The sequence below is a fragment of the Capricornis sumatraensis genome, chromosome 10, assembly GCF_032405125.1.
Source record: "Capricornis sumatraensis isolate serow.1 chromosome 10, serow.2, whole genome shotgun sequence".
Lineage (NCBI taxonomy): Eukaryota > Metazoa > Chordata > Mammalia > Artiodactyla > Bovidae > Capricornis > Capricornis sumatraensis.
In genome coordinates this window covers 42,860,422-42,881,032 of record NC_091078.1, presented here as the reverse complement: position 1 = coordinate 42,881,032, position 20,611 = coordinate 42,860,422, and the positions used below count along the sequence as shown (strand labels likewise).

At 46.6% G+C, this 20,611-nt stretch overlaps 1 protein-coding gene across 1 annotated transcript in view; it reads left to right on the top strand.

Moving 5' to 3' along the window:
• Nucleotides 1-20,611, top strand: part of GALNT2 (polypeptide N-acetylgalactosaminyltransferase 2) — a 179,133-nt gene that overhangs the window by 143,177 nt on the left and 15,345 nt on the right. Inside the window, exons 7-11 of the mRNA XM_068981629.1 lie at nt 5,459-5,580; nt 6,579-6,666; nt 9,459-9,546; nt 10,587-10,690; nt 14,638-14,764. Coding sequence (XP_068837730.1) covers nt 5,459-5,580; nt 6,579-6,666; nt 9,459-9,546; nt 10,587-10,690; nt 14,638-14,764 — 529 coding nt within the window. The remainder of the gene's footprint in view (nt 1-5,458; nt 5,581-6,578; nt 6,667-9,458; nt 9,547-10,586; nt 10,691-14,637; nt 14,765-20,611) is intronic.

Below are 20,611 nucleotides of genomic sequence, written 5' to 3'. Positions count from 1 at the left end.
TGAACATATACAGAAGTGTTCATAGCAATGCTGCTAGACGACAGAGCAAGCCAATTGCTTGAAATCTTATAGTGAAGGAGCAACCTTGGGTCGTTTAGTGCTGGGAGTTAATTGTGACAGCGTTCCTTACCTGGCTATTGATTATAATCACCTAGGGAACCTAAAAGTAGACCATTCCTTGATGCTACCCACAATTGAATTAGAATTTTTAGTTGTCTAGGGGTGGGGCCTGGACATCTGCATTTTGATAATACTGATGTATTTTGAAAGTTTGAAAACCTAGTTGTTGTTGTACAGATGGAAACATTAAAGTTGAAGGAAGTTAAGTTGCTTTTCCAAGATCATCCAGCTGTTTAATGACAGCAGTGGGGCCAAAACCATGCTCATAAGCCAGGTTCTCAATTTGTCCCTGTGCTTCTTGTTCCTACTGTCCTGCCTGATTAGTTGATTTTTTCCAGGTTATTGATATATATAATTGACATAAAATATTGTATTCATTTGAGGTATACAATATAGTGATTTGATATACGTATGTATTGTGAAGTGATCACCACAGTAAGCTTAGTTAACACCCATCACCTCACACAGCTACAAGTTCTTTTTCCTGTGATGAGAACTTTCAGGATCTACCTCTCAAAGCAACTTTCAAATAAACAATACAGTATTATTAACTATGGTCGCCACACTGTACATCACGTGCCCAGAACTTCTATCTCACTAACTGGAAATGTGTACTTTTTGACCACGTTCACCCATCCCCTCCCTCCAGCAACCATCACTTGCTCTCTTTATCTTTGGGTGAGCTTTTTTAGATTTCCATATTAGTGAGCTCACTGAGTATTTGTCTTTTTCTCTGTTTGACTTATTTCATGTAGCATTATGCCCTCAAGATCCATCCATACTGTTGCTGCAGGCGGCAGTGCGTGTGTGTGTGTGTGTGTGTGTGTGTGTGTGTGTGACGTTTTCTTTATCCATTCGTCTGTCAGTGGACACTGAGTTTGCTTCAGTGACTTGGCTGTAGTAAATAATGCTGCAGCAAGTATGGGGATGCATGTAGTGATTCTTATTTCCTTGGAATTGCTAGCTCATACGGTAGTTCTACTTTTAATTTTTGAAGACTGTCCGTACTGTTTTCCACAGTGAATACACATATCTACATGGCTACAAACAGTGCACAAGGGTTCCCTTTTCTCCACGTCCTTACCAGCAATTGATATTGCTTGTCTTTTTGATACAGACATTCTGTGAAGTGTGAGGTGTTTTGGTTTGAATCCCCTGATGATTATAATTATGATTATATATGATAAAATTATGATTATATGATATGAATATCATAAAATATATATCATATAATTATATGATATGAGTTATGTGATTATATAATTCTATGATAAAATTTGATTATAATTATATAATTACAATTATGATTATAATCCCCTCTATGTTGAGCACCTTTTCATGTACCTGCTGTCCATTTATATGTCTTCATTGGGAAAATGTCTTTTCAATTCCTCTGGCCATTTTTAATCAGATTATCTTGTTTTTGTTTTGGGTATTGAGTTGTGTGAGTTCTTTATATATTTTGGACACTAATCTCTTATCAGCTGTGTGATTTCCAGATACTTTTTCTCGTTCTATAGGTTGCCTTCTCATTTTATGAGTAGTTTGTGTGTGTGTACGTGCTCTGGAGAAGCTTTTTAGTTTGATGTAATCCCATTGTTTATTTTTTGCTTTTGCTGCCTTTGCTTTGGTGTCAAATTTAAAATAAGATTATTGCCACCACTTGATGGACATGAGTTTGAATGAACTCCAGGAGTTGGTGATGGACAGGGAGGCCTGGGGTGCTGCAGTTCATGGGGTCGCAAAGAGTCGGACATGACTGAGCAACTGAACTGAACTGAATGTTAAGAAGCTTGCCTATATTTTCTTCTAGAAGTTTTATGGTTTCAAGCCTTAATTTTCAGACCTTTAATCCATTTTGAGTTGATTTTTGTGTATGATGTAAGATAGGGGTCCAGTTTCTTTCTTTTGCATGTGGCTGTCCAGTTTCCTGACGCCGTTTATTAAAGAGATTATCCTTTCTCCGTATGTGTTCTTAGTTCCTTTGTTGTAAATTAATAGCCGTGTGTGTGTGTGTGTTTATTTCTGGGCTCTCCATTCTGTCTCATTGACCTGTATACTTATTTTTATGCCAAGGCCATACTGTTTTGATTACTATAGCTTGGTAATGTAGTTTGAAGTAATTTTTGTTTATTTTAGTGTTCCATTTTCATATTTTTTGTAGCTTTTTAGCTATATACTTCTTATCCTGGTTGCTCTGAGTGTTACAACATACATTTTTAACTTGTAACAGTCTATTTAGAGTCAATTACAACTTTATGTAAAACCTTGCAACAATTAATTCCATTTCTATTCCTTGTCCTGAATATTGTTGTTATCATATATTTCCTTCATTTGTTGTTATGATATGGTTTAAACCCCAAAATAACAGTGTTAAAATGCTTGCTTTAAAATAATGTTATCTTATAAAGAAATTAGAATATATAAATGGACTGTAAAATTTATCCTTGCATTTTTTGATTCTAGTATCTTCATTTCTTTCCATAGATTCAGCTTTCTGTCTAATGTCATTTCCCTTCAGCCCAGAGAACCTTTAAAACTTCATTTTTCTTGTAGGAAATAAAATCTCTCACTTTCTCTTTGTCTGAAAAGTCTTTCTTTTTCCTTTGTTAGTGAAGAGTGTATTCTCTGAGTAGAATTCTGAGCTGACCGTTGATCTGCCTTCCAGCCCTGTGAACACACAGCCCCAATGTCTCTGGCCTCTGTCTCTCTGCTTAGGTGTAGGCGTCTGAGCTGACCGTTCGTCTGCCTTCCAGCCCTGTGAACACACAGCCCCAGTGTCTCTGGCCTCTGTCTCTCTGCTTAGGTGTAGGGATCTAAGCTGACCGTTTGTCTGCCTTCCAGCCCTGTGAACACACAGCCCCACTGTCCCTGGCCTCTGTCTCTCTGCTCACGTGTAGGCGTCTGAGCTGACCGTTCGTCTGCCTTCCAGCACTGTGAACACGCCGCCCCACTGTCCCTGGCCTCTGTCTCTCTGCTTATGTGTAGGCATCCGTGTTGCTGATTCCTCATCTGCTGCAGGGTATTTCTTCTCGCTGATTTCCAGACTGTCTCTTTATCTTTGGTTTTTAGCAGTTTGACTGTGACCTGGTTATATTTGATTTGCCTTTCATTTATCCTGCTGCAGATTTCCTGATCCCTTTGAATTTGTAAGTTGAAGTGTTCACTGAATTCGGGAAATCTTTGGCCTTTTGTTTCTTTACATATTGTTTCATGCCTCATTCTTGGCCTCTAAGTGCACCTGTGTGTTACACCACTTGATATTGTCCATAGGTTGCTTCATCTTTTTTTCCTCTTTCAGTATTATTCTCTGTATTCACCAGATAGATCAGTTTTTATTAATCCATTTTCAAATTCACTGATATGGTTAATCGACTATTCAGCCCAGTCAGTCAATTTTTTATTTCAGACAGTTGCAGTTTTCAGTTCAGGAATATCCATTTAATTCTTGTAGTTTTCATTTCTCTGCTGAGATTCCCCATGGTTGCTCATTCCAATCATTTCCTTGGAGTTCTTGGATAGAGTTATTATAATAGCATCTTTAAAATCTCATCTGTTGATTTCAACATTTGAATCATTTCAGGATGTTTCTATTGATTTTTTTTCTCTTGAATATGGAATACATTTTTCTCTTCTCATGTCTGCTAATTTTTTAATTTTATGTTGGAAATGGTGAATGATATGTAGTAGAGACACTAGATTCTGTTACCTTTCTCTAGAGAATGATCTTTGTTATATCTGGTTAATTAAATGACTAGTTTATGACCTTGAATCTGGGTAGGTTTGTCGTTATACTTCATTTGGATGAGTATATCTTAGGTGAAACCCTTATTCCTGAGACAATCTATGTTCCTAATGTGTCCCTGCTGGAGTTTCTGTAGAACTGAGGTGTTTACCAAACCCTTCTAACTTGGCAGAACTCGAGTGCCAAAGCTCGAGTCCAGCAGAAATCTTTGTTCTTTCTGTCTTCTGATTGTTTCTCTTCATGGACTCTTCAAGGTCTCCTCTGTGCCTGCAGGTCAGGAGTCTGCCAAGGATTTCAGGGATCACCAGATCCCTCCCAGGATCTCCTCCTTCTGTTTCAGCCGCTCTAGAAACCCCAGACTCTACCCTCTGACAGTTCAGCCCCAAACAGCTCCATTGCAGTGGGTTGGAGAGTACCACTGGGGGGAGATCCCATGTAAAGAGCGCTCTCACTCTGTGTGATTTTAATAATAAACTTGGCTACACTGGCCTTCACTCTGGCCCTCAGGCTTTCTCTAGTTACGGCTCGCAGGGCTTCTCTCTAGTCTCAGCACATGCACTTCTCCCGCTGTGTACATGGACTTGGTTGTCCCCACTGTGTGGGATCTTTCCCCAGTCAAGGATCAAACCCAGATCCCCTGCATTGGAAGATGGATTCTTAACCATTAGACCACCAGGGAAATCCCTAATTTTCTTCATTTAGGGGTTGAATGCCCTCTAGTTTCTGCCTGCCCTTGGCTACTCGAGCCCTTTCCCAAATTGGATTTTCCATTTTGCTCAGAGTTTATACTTGTTCTCTGGAACGTGGTTTGCCTATTACAAGCTACTTCATAATAGCAGACCCAGAAATTGTTTGCCTGTTCTTCCTCCTCTAGCATGCAGGTCTTTAAGAATCATTGAAAACCCTTTTTGACCACTGTGCTGTATAAAGAACACACAGCACTGTGCTGTCCTCACTGGTTGTGAATATTCTCATTGTCTCCATGTACGAAGCCTAGCATAAGCCAGTTATGACCACACCATATAGTGATGAACATACTATGTATGAGAAGACTTTGTGTGATAATAAAAGGTGTATATTATTAGCAGATCACAAGTATATAATGTTTTAATGTGACCAAATAGTATAACTAATTTTGTGTAAAAGTCAGACAACTGGGCTTTATCATTTATGTTAATTTGGCTTGTGATAAGTCTTTGAAGACAAAGACATTGACAACACTATTATTATTAAATCACTGCCATTAAAATTGGCTCCATTAGCACTTGAAGTGTCTGGGTGACACATTCCTTACCCTAGTTAATTGGAAACTCTGTTGTTGTGAAAGTAGTTTCAGAAGTTGCACATTTCAGTTGCTTGGTAAAGACTCCAATTATGCAAAAGCCTTCCTCAGAAGGCAGTTTTTCAAGTTGTTTCCTCAGTCATCCAGTGAGCTTTAAAAAAAAAGTCCTTACCTGGGTGACCTCAAGGCTGTATCGATCCCTCTGCAAATGCTGTGGTAAAGTCTGTGCCGGAGAGGGGGCTGCGTGAGGAGGTGCAGATGCTGGGCTCGCTCGGTTTCTCCCCTGACGCGCTTTTGCTGTCGCTCCACAGGCCTGATGAGGTCGCGGGTGCGGGGGGCCGACGCGGCGCAGGCCAAGGTGCTGACCTTCCTGGACAGCCACTGCGAGTGCAACGAGCGCTGGCTGGAGCCCCTCCTGGAGAGGGTGGCTGAGGTGAGGGTGCGGGCTGGGACGGGCCTCGGGGGCAATTTTGTCCACTGGGGGAATCTGTCAACTGGGGAAAACCGCTTGGCAGGTACAGGGGAGGGTGAGCAGAGGCTGCTGAGAGTCTGGATCGTCTAAGACAGCCCTCCCCTTCGGAGGGTCTTCCTTTCCCGCCCGAAGCTTTGCACCGATTCTGAGCTCAAAGCAGGTAGAGCGCTGAGGACAGAGGCCACAGGGCCCCCAGCCTGGCCTTGCCACCCTGAGACCTGGGCTGCGGCTGGTGGGCAGGGGCAGCCCCAGCCACACAGGGACGCATGAGGCCGTTAGGTGAGCGGGGACTGCTCACCTTTGCCTCCTAGAAACGCTATCTCTAGTGTTACTGTTATGTTCAGCCTCTTGTGATATCTCTGTTGCCATCTCCTTGTTTTATTGACTTTCTTTTCTTCCTACTAAGAAAGAGGTTCTTTGGGACAGTAAAGCAAATGTAATGAAAGTGCTAGAGAAATATTAAAGGAACAAGTCATTCTTTTTGTACCGTAGCCAGGAATGCAGATAAGCAACAAATCATGAAACATGAAATAACTCAAACGAAATAACTCAAATGATGTGTTGTAATCCCCACAACATAGTCTCATGCTAATGCTTGCTGAGATGCTATCAGCCACTCTTAATTTCTTCTTTGGGGTTAATAAAAATTGACATTTGTTCTTGGCTGTTAGGGAAATAAGACAAAACCAGGAACAGTCCCAGGGGATAGTGGTTCTCCACCAGTGAACATGTGCGGGGCTACCCCACACCCCCTGGCACCTCCTCTGGGGCCGCGTGCTCTATGCCCCTGACCTCCAGCACAGCGCAGGGCTGCGGGTGCCAAGCCAGGGGGCAAACTCCAGGGCGAGGGGCGGCAGGCGTTGGGGGTGGGGATCTCCCTCTGGGCACTGACATTCAGGCCTCCCCCATGCAGGTCCTGGTTGGTCCTGACACCTGCTCTTGCCTCCCCTGCATTTCAGGACAGGACCCGTGTCGTGTCCCCCATCATTGATGTCATCAACATGGACAACTTTCAGTACGTGGGCGCGTCTGCGGACTTAAAAGGCGGTAGGTGCTACTTGGGGCCCAGCCTGTGTGCAGCTCAGCGCTGCTCCATTTCAGGTCAGGGGCAGTGATAGCACCTGCATGTGGGCCTGCAGGTCCCCACCAAGAGCGCGCCTGTGCTCAAGCCACAGGGCTCATAAGGGGACAGAAGCAGCCTGGGCTCCCTGAGACTGCCTCCACAGTTCCGATCCTTATCTGCTGGGCTTACATGGCTGCAGGGACGTGTGGCTTGGTGTACAGAGCCATCCCCATGGGAGCCGGTGGACAGATGCCAGGCTGACGGGGTCTGTCCTCGACACCCCACCATCCCCTCATAGCCTCCATCTCCTGCTAGAAACCCATCCGCCTGGCTCTGCCCTGATTTCTGGGCCTCCAGGCCTGCACGGCCCATCCTTCCCGTGGCCTGACTGTCAGCCCCCCTTCCCCACTAGCCACCCATGTCCCGCCTCCTTCTGGGAACCGTTTTGTCTGAATGATGCCACTCGTTTCCCAAGGGCCCTTACGTCTTGAGTGTGACCGGTAAAACCCACCCTCCACAAAGCGCCATAGTGAGGTGTCTAATCTTGTCTTTGTTGTGCTCAGTCGTGTCTGACTCTTCAAGACCCCATGGACTGCAGCCTTCTAGGCTCCTTTGTCAGTGGGATTACCCTCGCAAGAATACTGGAGTGGGTTGCCATTTCCTCCTCCAAAGGATATTCCCGACCCAAGGCTCGAACCCATGTCTCCTGTGGCTCCTGCGTTGGCGGTCCTTACCATCCTGAAAATTATTGAAGGCCCCAAAGAGCTTCGTTCACGTGGGCTGTACTGATGAGCTGTGTTAGAAAGTAAGGCTGACGGTGAGAACAGGGAGTGATGCAGGCACACCTGTGCTGCCCATGTGCGCTGACGCCTCCTATCCTGAAGCTTCCGGAAAACTCCTTCCTGCATTTTGGAAAAATGAGATCGAAAGGGGCCTGTAAAGCCTTAATATAAATATGAAAGGAGTTTCAGTATCACAGACCTCCAGAAAGGACCTGAGGACTCCAGGGGCCCCTGGACTCCACCTGGAAAGCTGCTGTTTTCATGAGGAGCTTCACAAAGCTGATGGGTACACAGGCCTCATGCTAGCTGACCCTGAGGAGCCAACCCTATTGTCCCTGTGACCCAGGACTGTGTGTCTATGGGGTGACCTGGGTCCCGCAGGCTCTCCTGTGACCCAGGACTGTCTGTGGGGTGACCTGGGGCCTGCAGGCTCTCCTGTGACCCAGGGCTGTCTATGGGGGTGACCTGGGGCCCACAGGCTCTCTTGTGACCCCAGGACTGTCTGTGGGGTGACCTGGGGCCCGCAGGCTCTCCTGTGACCCCAGGACTGTCTGTGGGGTGACCTGGGGCCCGCAGGCTCTCCTGTGACCCCAGGACTGTCTGTGGGGTGACCTGGGGCATGCAGGCTCCTGCACAGCCCAGTGGTAAATGCTTCAAGTTCTGAAACTCAGCTGGTTGGCAGCCTGTCCTCTCAGAACTCAGCTAAGAGCCAAGAACTCAGCAAAGCCTACTGTAAAGAGAGAAACCAAAGAGACGTCAGAACCTTTGCCTTCCGTGTCTGCGATTTATTCACTCTGGATTCTTCTGCACCCCAGATGAGTGAACTCTTCTTCTAACGGCCCAGCACCCCAGTTTCTTTATGTAAGCTGAGGGGCTTCTTTTCCATCTCTAACGTTTTGAACTGATTAGAAGATGGACTATTCCAGACAGACACACAACTGAGGGTCAACCGACAGTAAACAAAGGAGACAGTAAAACTGAGACATTGGAAGGAACCTCAGAAAGCGGAACACTGGGCCCCGCCGGGGAGCCCTGGGCCCTGGTGCCTCTTTCAGGCCGCGTTGTCACGGGCAGGCCATGTCCCCTCTGCCCCTCAGCATCCCTGCCTGAGGAAAGGGGTGACGATAGTGCAGCCACTCGGGGTGGCTGGAGGAGGCCAGGGCCGTGATTGGGCGGCTCCCACCCAGTGCCTCAACTGGGGGCAGTCGTGCTGGGAGGAGCCACTTAGGTTGCGAGACAAGATTCCAGAGATGCTTAGGAAATGGTGAGCGTGTTTGGGGCTTTCCAGTTCAAGCCCTTGGCTGTCACTGTCACCCTCGGTGTGACTGTCCAGTTTGTCTTACCCCTCAAGAATGTGCAGGAGCTGAGCTGTGACGGGCTCTCCTCCTGCAGCACCTGCTTATGGTGGAGCAGGTGTGGATGGTGAGGTGACCTGCATGGGTGCAGCCCCATGCTGCCCCAGGGCTGGGCCAGGTCCATTCCGAGAGGATTTGGTGAAATCCCACCTCATGTGGCTCAGCTGCAATCAGGAGAGACTGAAGGGACCAAGTTTGCAGCCCAGGAACCCGTACTCTCATCCCTCTCTGCCCTTTCTCTCCTCCCCTGGGACCTTGTGAGGGGGTGCCTGGCAGATTTTTTAATCCATCACTCTTCTTTCTCACCTCCTTACAGCCCTTGGATATTACCTCACAGACTCCACTTGCCTTATTTCACACTTACACTTTTTGGTTTTAGGAAAAACTGCCCCACAGTTTCTGTGTTAGATAAGCTTCATGGGGAAGGATTTCAGTGTGTGCCCACCCCTCTGGTCTCCCTGTCCCACTCTACCCCACAGTCTCTCCCTCTTCCCTCTGCGTCACCTCTGTTTTTCCTTTGGTTTTCAGTGAATCCATCCAAATACCAGATATCTTTAAACGACCAGGGACGGAAGTACCAGCAGCAGGCAGCCCGTGCCTACAGCATCCTGTGTTTCTTTTCTCTTCTGTGACCCGCAGGTTTTGACTGGAACTTGGTGTTCAAATGGGATTACATGACCCCTGAGCAGAGACGGTCCCGGCAGGGGAACCCCGTCGCTCCCATAAAGTAAGTGCCAGGTGTCCTTCAGGTTCCCTTCTCTGAGGTCACAGGTGAGACGTCAGGCTCCAGCCTCATGTTCCCTTGGGATCTAGTCGCGCTCTTGTCTGCAGCCACACCCTCACTTGCCCTCATCTTCACTCAAGGGAGAATCTCTGCCAACAGCTTGTAGAATAAAGTACTTTGAGATTTATTTTCTTGTACTTAAGTATATCAAATCTGCCAATTTGACATCCTTTTTGCTGATAATGTACAGCATTTTCCACAAGGATGGGGTCTCAGGCTGCCCTCAAGGTCTGGGCAGAGGTGGACAGTCAGGGTGAGCCCCACTGCTGCCAGTCAGGCCCCCTTATCCACCAGATTCTGCCCTCCTCTGTGCAAATAGAGGAGACACCTGTATCACTGCCAGCTGGGTGGGGTCCCCAGGCGTGGTGGGGATGCCTGTCTGGGAACACCTAGCTCAGGGGTCCCTGCGGACACTGTCAGTGTCTACATTGTAGCGTTTGTCCCCCGTCAGCAGGGAGCTCCAGCAGCGTGGGGCCTGGACTTCTCACAGTGACTCCATGGAGACAGGGCTGGGGCTCTGCTGTTGGCCTGTCCCCAGGCTGAGAGGAAACGAGATGATGATGGTTCCTCCAACAGAGGAAGAAGCTGTCCTGTGATGAGGATAAGAATAAGGGTAGCTAGTATCATCGGGTGTTTCCTGTGTGCACTGGGTACTTTAAGCCTGTTATTGTTTGTAATCCTCCAAGGAACCTGGCACAGAAAAAGCCGAGTACTATCCTGGGGCACACTAGCAAGCGTCCCAGCCCAGCAGCTGCTCTCATGTAGGGAGGCTCCCTGCAGCCCCTCGCACTTGGAAGCATCTGAGCAGGGCACTGAAGCCAGCAGGGGTCAAGTTGAGAGGGGCCCCTAGAGCTCTGAGCTAAGGGCCAGGCTGTGCTGTTGCTTTGAAGTCTGGTTTTCAGGCTTGACCTTGGCAATAGAGTGCTGGTGATCTAACCTTGACCTTCGACCTCTCTTCTCGTCTACCCTCTCTGCCTCTGTAGAACCCCTATGATTGCTGGAGGGTTGTTCGTGATGGATAAGTTCTATTTTGAAGAGCTGGGGAAGTATGACATGATGATGGATGTGTGGGGAGGAGAAAACCTGGGTATGTATGAGCCTTGTGTCTTTGGACACCAAACTGTTCCCAATTCTGCTAAAACCATGGTCTTTTCCTGCCAACCAAGGAGTAGAAATGAAAAGTGGAAGTTTTGGAGAAATTATTGAGTGAGAGTTTGTAGTGTGGAGGTGCCAGTTGGAAAAGGTTTGTAGAGACATTAAAGTAACCGTGTAGCAGACATAATCAGTCCCCTTATAAAGTATAAATAGCACCCTTTTTACTCTCAAAAGTGTCTTGGGTTGGGCATTAGAATGTGTTTCCTTAAGAGGGTAGGATGCTAGATACAGAGTCTTTGAAGGAAATTCCATAGTTTTTAATGTCATCTGAATTCAGGAGTTTGGAAAACAGACTGACAAAAATTGGGGGAACACTTCAGGCTCTAAGACTCATTTTTGACACATAGGGTGGAAAATGAGTCCCAGCGAAGCCTGTTAGACTGGCTGAACTATAATCACGTGGCAGGGACGGTTCTATTTTGTTTTTGTTTGTAGTGCATACAAATCTTTTTTTTTTTTTTTTTCATACAAATCATTTTTACCAATGATTAGGGACAATTACATTGTATAGAGTTTGGTCTTTATTGGTAGTTGCATCATATTTACTGCATAAATATAGAAGGACAAGAGTTATGTTAGTTTTTTTGTTCAGGGGGTTTTGTTTGTTTCACTTGAAGTTTTTGAGCTGAGTCTCCTCACCTTTGAGTGCTGCCAAATTACTTTCTCGCCTGGGTAGAAGGAGCAAAGAAGGATGCTGTTATTGCTTGTAGTAGTTTTTACTTATAACAGAGACTTTGATTTTTTTGTTTGTTTAAAAGAAAAAACTAGGTTAGACAAGCCTGTTGTTTTCCTCTCATTTTATGATATCAATGTTAGTGATAATGTCTCATTTGTGGAGAGAGGTTATCACCTTGGTAGATTTTGAAAGCTTCTTTAGATTCAGTAACTACACCCGGAGGAAGGACCTGAGTCAGATGCCTTTTGAATTTTTTTAATGATACACTGACAAGGAGGCAGGGCTTGATTGAAATCTGAGCACAGAAGGCTTCAGAAGGATTGTTAATCTCTTGGAGAGAGTTCTGTCACCTTTGCCCTGCTGGCACCCCTGGGGCAGCCCAGCCAGCCAGGATCACCACTCGGGGTTTGCTGTGTGCCATGAGGTTAAGGTGGACGGAGGCAGCCAGCCTTTTAAAGCATCAGAATGTAGAAAGAGTATTGATTTAAATGTCAGAGGAGACTGTACCCGGAGGCCAGCGGGAGGGGAGATACTCTCTCCTGCTACCTGGTTTACTGTTGGTTTGGTTTGTGTGTTTAAGTTCCTGGGCCGTGTGCGAGGTTCCCTAGAAGGGCTCCAGGGGCTCAGGTGGGGTGGCGCGTGGTGGATGGGAAAGAAGGTCTGAGGTCATGTGGTCTGGGTGCTGCTGGCACTGTGGCACCTCCTCCCGTGGCGGGCTCAGACACGGCCACTCTGGAGGGTCTTCTTGCATCAGGATTAAAGAGGCACAGAGTTTCAGCAGGAAGAGCTTGCAGTGAGTCTTTCTCTCATCTTGGCACCGCTCAGACTTGATTTTCTGGGTGCTGCGTGCACACCCACAGTGGTTGTCCAGCCTGAGGGCTGATGTGGGTACCTATTAGGAGAGTCAGGGAGTGGTGATGCCCGAGTCAAATCCAAACAGCCCCTCTTGGGATGCCCCACCGAATCTACTAGTGCTCCCAGATTTCCTGACCTACAGTGTAAATCTAATTAAAGCAGTTAAAAAAAAACAGAGAGAATTCCCCGGTGGTCCAGTGGTTAGGACTCAGCACTTTCATTGCTGTGGCACCAGGTTCAATGTCTGGTTGGGAAACTAAGATCCCACAAGCCTTGTGTGGTGGCCAAAAAAGGAAAAAAAAAAATTTTTTTTTAAGTAAATAAAAAGGACAAAGAATGCTAGCTCTGGCCTCTGTGAGATGTGGGGGTTAGACTCCTTAGGATTTGTCCTTTTCAGCCCATCCCCACAGCCTTAGGAAGGATGCTGACCACCCCCAGGGCATCATCTCGTTTCATGCTTTCTGGAAGGGACTGAGGTCTTGCTTGAGGTCTCGAGCTTATTGTTAGTAGAGCCAAGATACAGACACAAACTGCCTAATTAAAAAGCCACCATGTTTTCCTGAGTAATCGATCATCCCTCGTTGGAGCCCAGTGAAATCAGTTGAACATAGCTGTAGTTGCTCGTGGCCTTAAAACTCTCCCACCAGGTCTCTGAATGGCTCCCTTACTGGTTTAACAGGCTACCCATACAGGAGCCAGGGAGTCTTTGTGGCCCCCAGTTTTGAATTTTCCAGGTAGGCAACTATATCTTTGAATCTTATCTCCTTAGATACAGAGAGCCTCCTAGTCAAGTTTTGTTCAACACTGTGTAGGCTTGGTGGTTATGACCACACATTTCTAATATGATGAGGGATGTGGTCATTAAAATCCCCAAACTGCTACACAGGGAGGTGTTTGGGGCTTCCACTCACTGGCCCCAGCAGAGATTCCTGCTGCCCTCCTCTCACGTGGGTGTCACATGCCTTTGGCCACAGCCTGGGCACCTGCTGCCACACGAGGCCTTGAGTTCCGCGGGAAGCCCCTGGCTCTGAGCCGTCCGCGCTGGCAGCAGTGACTATGTGTGCCATTCTGTCTCATTCCCCCGCATGTTGTCAGGGGTGCAGAGTGATGCTGAGCAAACACCCTTTCACACCAACTTCAGGAAGCCTTTCAGAAAAACGAAGTCTAACCCTCCATCATATCATATCTTGATTTTCCCGTGTAACCTATTTCTCGAGTTCAGTCACGCCCCTGCTCAGAGTGGCTGGCGATCAGGACGGGAGCCCGGCCGGCTCCCTGTGTCCAGGCTGCTCCCAAGCGTGGTGCTCTGGGCTGCCTGTGTGTGCACGTCTCATGACCCGCGCCTGCTTGCTCAGGTGCTGAGTCGGCTGTTCTTCTGGCGTCATTGGTCACTGGACTTGGCCGGCTGGCTGGACACCTGCTGCTGCCCAGGGATGAGATAAGTTTTGCGATTTAAGGGGAGACATTGTTTTTGTCCTGGGTGGAGGAAGCTCAGGTGCAGGCGGATGCTCTAGGCACTTGAGTTTTAGAGGAAGGTGGTGTACACAGTTGCCTCTTAGATCTGCATTAGGGCTGATGTGGGCATTTCATGCCTCTTGATCATGGATGTTCGTGCACTGTTGGTTGCCTTTTCTAACTTGGATCCTTAGGAGGCATAGTAATTGTGGAGTTCTCCATTGTGGAGAACCAGTCAGAGAGGCGTTCTGGGCCGAGCCTCATCCACAGTGTTGGTGATGTTACAGGGATGCCTGGTTTGCTGCCAGGAGTCTTTTGTCCACAGTGGGTCGGGGAGTCACTCTTGTCCTAGGGTTTCTAGTCTAAATCTGAAAAATATTTCAAGTGTGCTCTTACTTTCTTTAAAATTTGGAATAGACTTCTTTCATGAAAACAAGGAATTTGGTGACATTCTGCTCAGTGGTAAAATCTAAGATAGTAAATGTCCCAGTGTGGGTAGTTTGTTGGGCATAAATTATTCACTATATCTACACTGCTTTATATTGTCTGTATAATACCACTGCTGTGCAGACACCATCATTCAATCTTTAGGATATTTCATTCAATCTTTTTTTTTCTCCATCTTTATTGAGGTTTCACTGACAATTTAAAATTGTATATATTTAAGGTATACAGCAGGATGATTTGATATGCACTTGCATCCCACCATACACATAGTTCCTTGATTGTGCCCTGGAGTCTAGAGACCAGTGTCAGATGTCCCCCCAGGGGACATTCCCCCCACTGGGAAAGGGTCCTCCCTGTTGCCATTGCCTCAGGCCCTGGAGGTAGGGTGGGTATCCACACCCGTGGGCAGCCCAGGCCCTCAGTCACCCGTGTCTTCCCCACCTCAGAGATCTCGTTCCGCGTGTGGCAGTGTGGCGGCAGCCTGGAGATCATTCCCTGCAGCCGCGTGGGACACGTGTTCAGGAAGCAGCACCCCTACACCTTCCCGGGAGGCAGCGGCACTGTCTTCGCTCGGTAAGTGGCTGAGAGGCCCAGCAGGGCCCCGAGCACTGCTGACCAGCCCCGCACAGGCCTGACCATGGGCTGTGTGGAAATATGTCCTGCAAGGGGCCGCCCCTCGGCAATGACAGGGGCAGCTGTAGGGACTGAGGACAGCGCAACGCGCTGTCTGACTCGGGAGCAGGGAGCCCCTGTGGGTTTTAAGCAGCTACTAGACTCCTTTGTTTTGGACTTTAGAAGGGTTCTTCTCGTCCCTGGCCAGAGGATGGCAAGGATGACACCAAGAGGAAATGATGGTGCAGGCAGCAGAGGGCAGGGGCCAGGCAGGCATGTTTACTGATGAACAGGAGAGAGCGAGCAGGGACTCCTTGGTGACACCCACACTAGCGATCACACACTTGGCTGACGCGGTGCCCCTACAAACACAGGAAGCCTCAGAGTAGGGTGGGCATGCGTAAGGTGGGGGATGCCTAGCTTATGTTTCGTGTGGCATTTTAAAGCATGTGTTAAGTACAGATTGCACAGTATTCCTGTATCGTACAGAAACTAGGTTCCTTAGCATAGGGAATCTATGTTCAGGGAAACTTTAACAGAAGCCAAATATCATATAATGCTTCTGACCAAATTGCCTTCTCCCAATAAGTATATCATTTCCTGGATGTTGTCTAAACTTCATTTCTCTTTGTTAGAAACAAAAATATGTTCTTACATGACAACCTCTACAAAATCAAACAGTGATATGTACGTTTTCCTCTAGGGCACCGTGAGACTCTTCTCAGAAACCTCTTATAGAGACAGATCAAACACTTCAAATCAAAGCCTGATAGCTACCAGCAAAGCCTGGGGTTTCAGAAAACAGTCTTTTAAAATACACAAGACAAAAAAAAATAAAGTAAAATACACAGGACATTGCTTTATATGCTTTTTTAAAGGGAAAAACCCCACTGTTCTTTAGAAGGGAAGCTTTTCCAGTGTATTTTACAGCCCGGGAGTCCTTACGCTGGAGATATCAGGAGGAAACGGACCATGTTTCAGAACTGGGGGCAGCATGGATCGTCAGGCCTTCAGCAAGGCCCTTGCTGCCCCCTCTTGGCTGACTCACCTAAAAGTTAGGATGGTGGAATGTGTTAGTTTTGAAGTCCAGTTCTCTTTAATTTCTTCTATTATGTCACATTCAGGGTATAAGTATTTCACCATCTAAAAGTTGGAACTTGACCACAATAGCTAATATTTATAAAGTGTTTCATATGTGCTAGGCTGTTGGATGCTTTATAAATATTCACATACTCTCCATGTGTATGAGTATGAGGAGTACATACTCCTCATCAGTTCAGGTCAGTCGCTTAGTCGTGTCCAACTCTTTGCGACCCCATGAACTGCAGCACGCCAGGCCTCCCTGTCCATGACCAACTCCCGGAGTCCACCCAAACCCGTGTCCATCGAGTCGATGATGCCATCCAACCATCTCATCCTCTGTCGTCCCCTTCTCCTCCTGCCCTCAGTCTTTCCCAGCATCAGGGTCTTCTCCAGTGAGTCAGCTCTTTCCATCCGGTGGCCAAAGTATTGGAGTTTCAGCTTCAGCATCAGTCCTTCCAGTGAACACCCAAGACTGATCTCCTTTAGGATGGACTGGTTGGATTTCCATGCAATTCAAGGGACTCTCAAGAGTCTTCTCCAACACCACAGTTCAAAAGCATCAATTCTTCTGTGCTCAGCTTTTCTTTATAGTCCAACTCTCACATCCATACATGCTGCTGGAAAAACCATAGCCTTGACTAGATGGACCTTTGCTGGCAAAGTAATGTCTCTGGTTTTCAATATGCTCTCTAGGTTGGTCATAATTTTCCTTCCAAGGAGTAAGCGTCTTTTAATTTCATGGCTGCAGTCACCATCTGCAGTGATTTTGGAGCCCAGAAAAATAAAGTCAGCTACTGTTTCCACTATTTTCCCATCTATCTGCCATGAAGTGATGGGACTGGATGCCATGATCTTAGTTTTCTGAATGTTGAGCTTTAAGCCAACTTTTTTACTCTCCTCTTTCATTTTCATCAAGAGGCTCTTTAGTTCTTCTTCACTTTCTGCCATAAGGGTGGTGTTATCAGCATATCTGAGGTTATTGATAATTCTCCCGGCAATCTTGATTCCAGCTTGTGTTTCTTCCAGCCCAGCATTTCTCATGATGTTCTCTGCATATAAGTTAAATAAGCAGGGTGACAGTATACAGCCTTGACGTACTCCTTTTCTATTTGGAACCAGTCTGTTGTTCCATGTCCAGTTCTAACTGTTGCTTTCTGACCTGCAGACAGGTTTCTCAAGAGGCAGGTCAGGTGGTCTGGTATTCTCATCTCTTTCAGAATTTTCCACAGTTTCTTGTGATCCACACAGTCAAAGGCTTTGGCATAGTCAATAAAGCAGAAATAGATATTTTTCTGGAACTCTCTTGATTTTTCGATGATCTTGCAGATGTTGGCAATTTGATCTCTGGTTCCTCTGCCTTTTCTAAAACCAGCTTGAATATCAGGGAGTTCACGGTTCACATATTGCTGAAGCCTGGCTTGGAGAATTTTAAGCATTACTTTACTATTTCATTCCAATCCCGTACTCCTCATAAAGCCTTATAAATTAAGTATTATTATTTCTGGGCTTCCCAGGTGGCTCAGTGGTAAAGAATCTGTCTGTCATGTTGGAGGTTGCCTGCCATGCAGGAGACATAGGTTCATTCCCCGGGTCGGGAAGATCCCTTGAAGAAGGAAATGGCAACTCACTCCAATATTCTTGCCATGGATTCTTGCCATTCTTGCCATGGAAAAATCCTATGGACAGGAGAGCCTTGTGGGCTGCAGTCTATGGGGTCATAAAAGTCAGACACAACTTGGCGACCTAAACCATCACCACCATTTCCACTTTAGGGGTACGAGAAACTGAGGCACAAAATGGTTCAGTTCCTTTGTCTGAGTTCATGCAGCTGGAAAGTGGTATTCAATCTTGGCCACTTGGCTCTGGAGTCCATGTTATTTTTTATCCAAATCTCTAAGTACATTTAGTGCTTGAGGCTGCTAGATTGCAGCATTGAGATACAGACTCTAAAGCAGGTTTAGGGTGGCAGGTAGAGAACCATCTCATTTGTGCAGGTCACTGTGTGAGGAAGGGAAGGAGGCAGACAGGCAGGCACAATGAGGGAGTGGGTGCAGAAGGGGCTCCTGGGTTCCTGCCTTATTCTGCACATGTGTGCCCTGTTGCTCTAGAGAGAGCCAGGTGATGCCACACCTGCAAGCTCTTACATCAAAGCACGTCCCTGGATACCCGTTGAGTGAGAACCCTTGGGCACATCCTTCTCTTTTTCTTACAGCCTTGTTTCCAGTTAGCCTCTTACAAAGCCTCTTACGAGACTGGAGAGTGTTGCTAACGTGCTTGCATGTGGATGTGGGTTAGAGCTCCCTGGCCGGGAGCCAAGGCCGGAACAGCCATGGGGCTGCAGGGCGGGTGCCTTGGGAGACGTTTGGGTTTACTGTTAGCAGCTAATGGTGAGACGTGTTCATGGTAAGGGCAACTACAATTAAATTAAACACAGAAAGCAGCAGTTTAAACTTACTCTCTTACCGAACTTTTTCCTGTGTAGTGTGTGTGGCTGGCCAGTCCCACCCTCTCTCTCCTGCCTGCTTCCTGGCAGAACTACTTCGCCTGCACCAAGGCTGGGCGGGGAGGGGAGCAAAGGCAAGGTGCCCTGTGCCTGCAGCTCCTAGAAGACTGCTTGCCGTATAGGCGCCTGAGAAATATTTGCGTCAGTGAATTTAAACTGGTGTTGAGCAGCACATGAGGCTCATTCTTTGAGGCTACCTACATACCTTTTTTTATTAAGTAGGCAGAAAAGGGGGCTTCGCATTTAAGAGCTGAGAAATAACTTAACACTAATGACTTTTAGGTGGTTTGCAACTGCTGTATGACTGCACTTCCTAAAACCTTTTAGTTTGGTGGGAACATCCTTCAGTCTCGCTCTCCCCCATTCCCCTCCTCGCCACTCTTCTGCTCACACGTACCTGTGTGCTCTTCTGCTGCTACCGTATCTTCATCCATCAAGTCAGGGACGTCTTCCCATGGCAACATGTGAAACGTACACCTGTATCTTTCATAGCCTCAGAGAGCCCATGTGTTTGACCACTTTACTGCTGATGGTTCTATAGTTTCTGTTTATTCTGCCATAGTAAGCAGTGCTAAATTAAGCAGGTTTTCATTCCTGGTTGGTTATTTTCTTGAGGTAAATTTCTAGATGTGGGAACTGCTAGATCAGAGGACAGGTACATTTGAACTATCTTCTCTGCCTCTTACAGGGTCTTCTAAACAACGATCCATCTAGACACATATATCACTTGATATGAAGGATCAGTTCAGTTCAGTCGCTCAGTCGTGTCCGACTCTTTGTGACCCCATGAACTGCAGCACACCACGCCTGTCTGTCCATCAGCAACTCCTGGAGCCCACCCAAACTCATGTCCATTGAGTCGGTGATGCCATCCAAACATCTCATCCTCTGTCGTCCCCTTCTCCTCCTGCCCTCAATCTTCCCCAGCATCAGGGTCTTTTCAAATGAGTCAGCTCTTCACATCAGGTGGCCAAAGTATTGGAGTTTCAGCTTCAGCATCAGTCCTTCCAGTGAATATTCAGGACTGATTTCCTTTAGGATGGACTGGTTGGATCTCCTTGCAGTCCAAGGGACTCTCCAGAGTCTTTTTCCAACACCACATTTCAAAAACATCAATTCTCTGGTACTCAGCTTTCTTTATAGTCCAACTCTCACATCCATACACGGCCACTGGAAAAACCATAGCCTTGACTAGACAGACCTTTGTTGGCAAAGTAATGTCTCTGCTTTTTAATATGCTGTCTAGGTTGGTCATAACTTTCCTTCCAAGGAGTAAGCATCTTTTAATTTCATGGCTGCAGTCACCATCTGCTGTGATTTTGAAGCCCCAGAAATAAAGTCAGCCACTGATTCCACTGTTTCCCCATCTATCTGCCATGAAGTGATGGGACCGGATGCCATGATCTTAGTTTTCTGAATGTTGAGCTTTAAACCAACTTTTTCACTCTCCTCTTTCACTTTCTTCAAGAGGCTCTTTAGTTCTTCACTTTCTGCCATAAGGGTGGTGTCATCTGTGTATCTTGAGATTATTGATATTTCTCCCAGGAATCTTGATTCCAGCTTGTGCTTCATCCAGCCAACCTTTCTCATGATGTAATTTGCATATAAGTTAAATAAGCAGGGTGACAATATACAGCCTTGACGTACTCCTTTTCCTATTTGGAACCAGTCTGTTGTTCCATGTCCAGTTCTAACTGTTGCTTTCTGATCTGCATACGGTTTTCTCAAGAGGCAAGTCAGGTGGTCTGGTATGCCCATCTCTTTCAGAATTTTCCACTATTTATTGTGATCCACACATTTAAAGGCTTTGGCATAGTCAATAAAGCAGAAATAGATGTTTTTTTGGAACTCTCTTGCTTTTTTGATGATCCAGCAGATGTTGGCAATTTGATCTTTGGTTCCTCTGCCTTTTCTAAAACCAGCTTAAACATCTGGAAGTTCACGGTTCAAGTATTGCTGAAGCCTGGCTTGGAGAATTTTGAGCATTACTTTACTAGCATGTGAGATGAGTGCAATTGTGCGATAGTTTGAGCATTCTTTGGCATTGCCTTTCTTTGGGATTGGAATGAACACTGACCTTTTCCAGTCCTGTGGCCATGACTGAGTTTTCCAAATTTGCTGACATATTGAATGCAGCACTTTCACAGCATCATCTTTTAGGATTTCAAATAGGTCAACTGGAATTCCATCAGCTCCACTAGCTTTGTTCATAGTGATGCTTC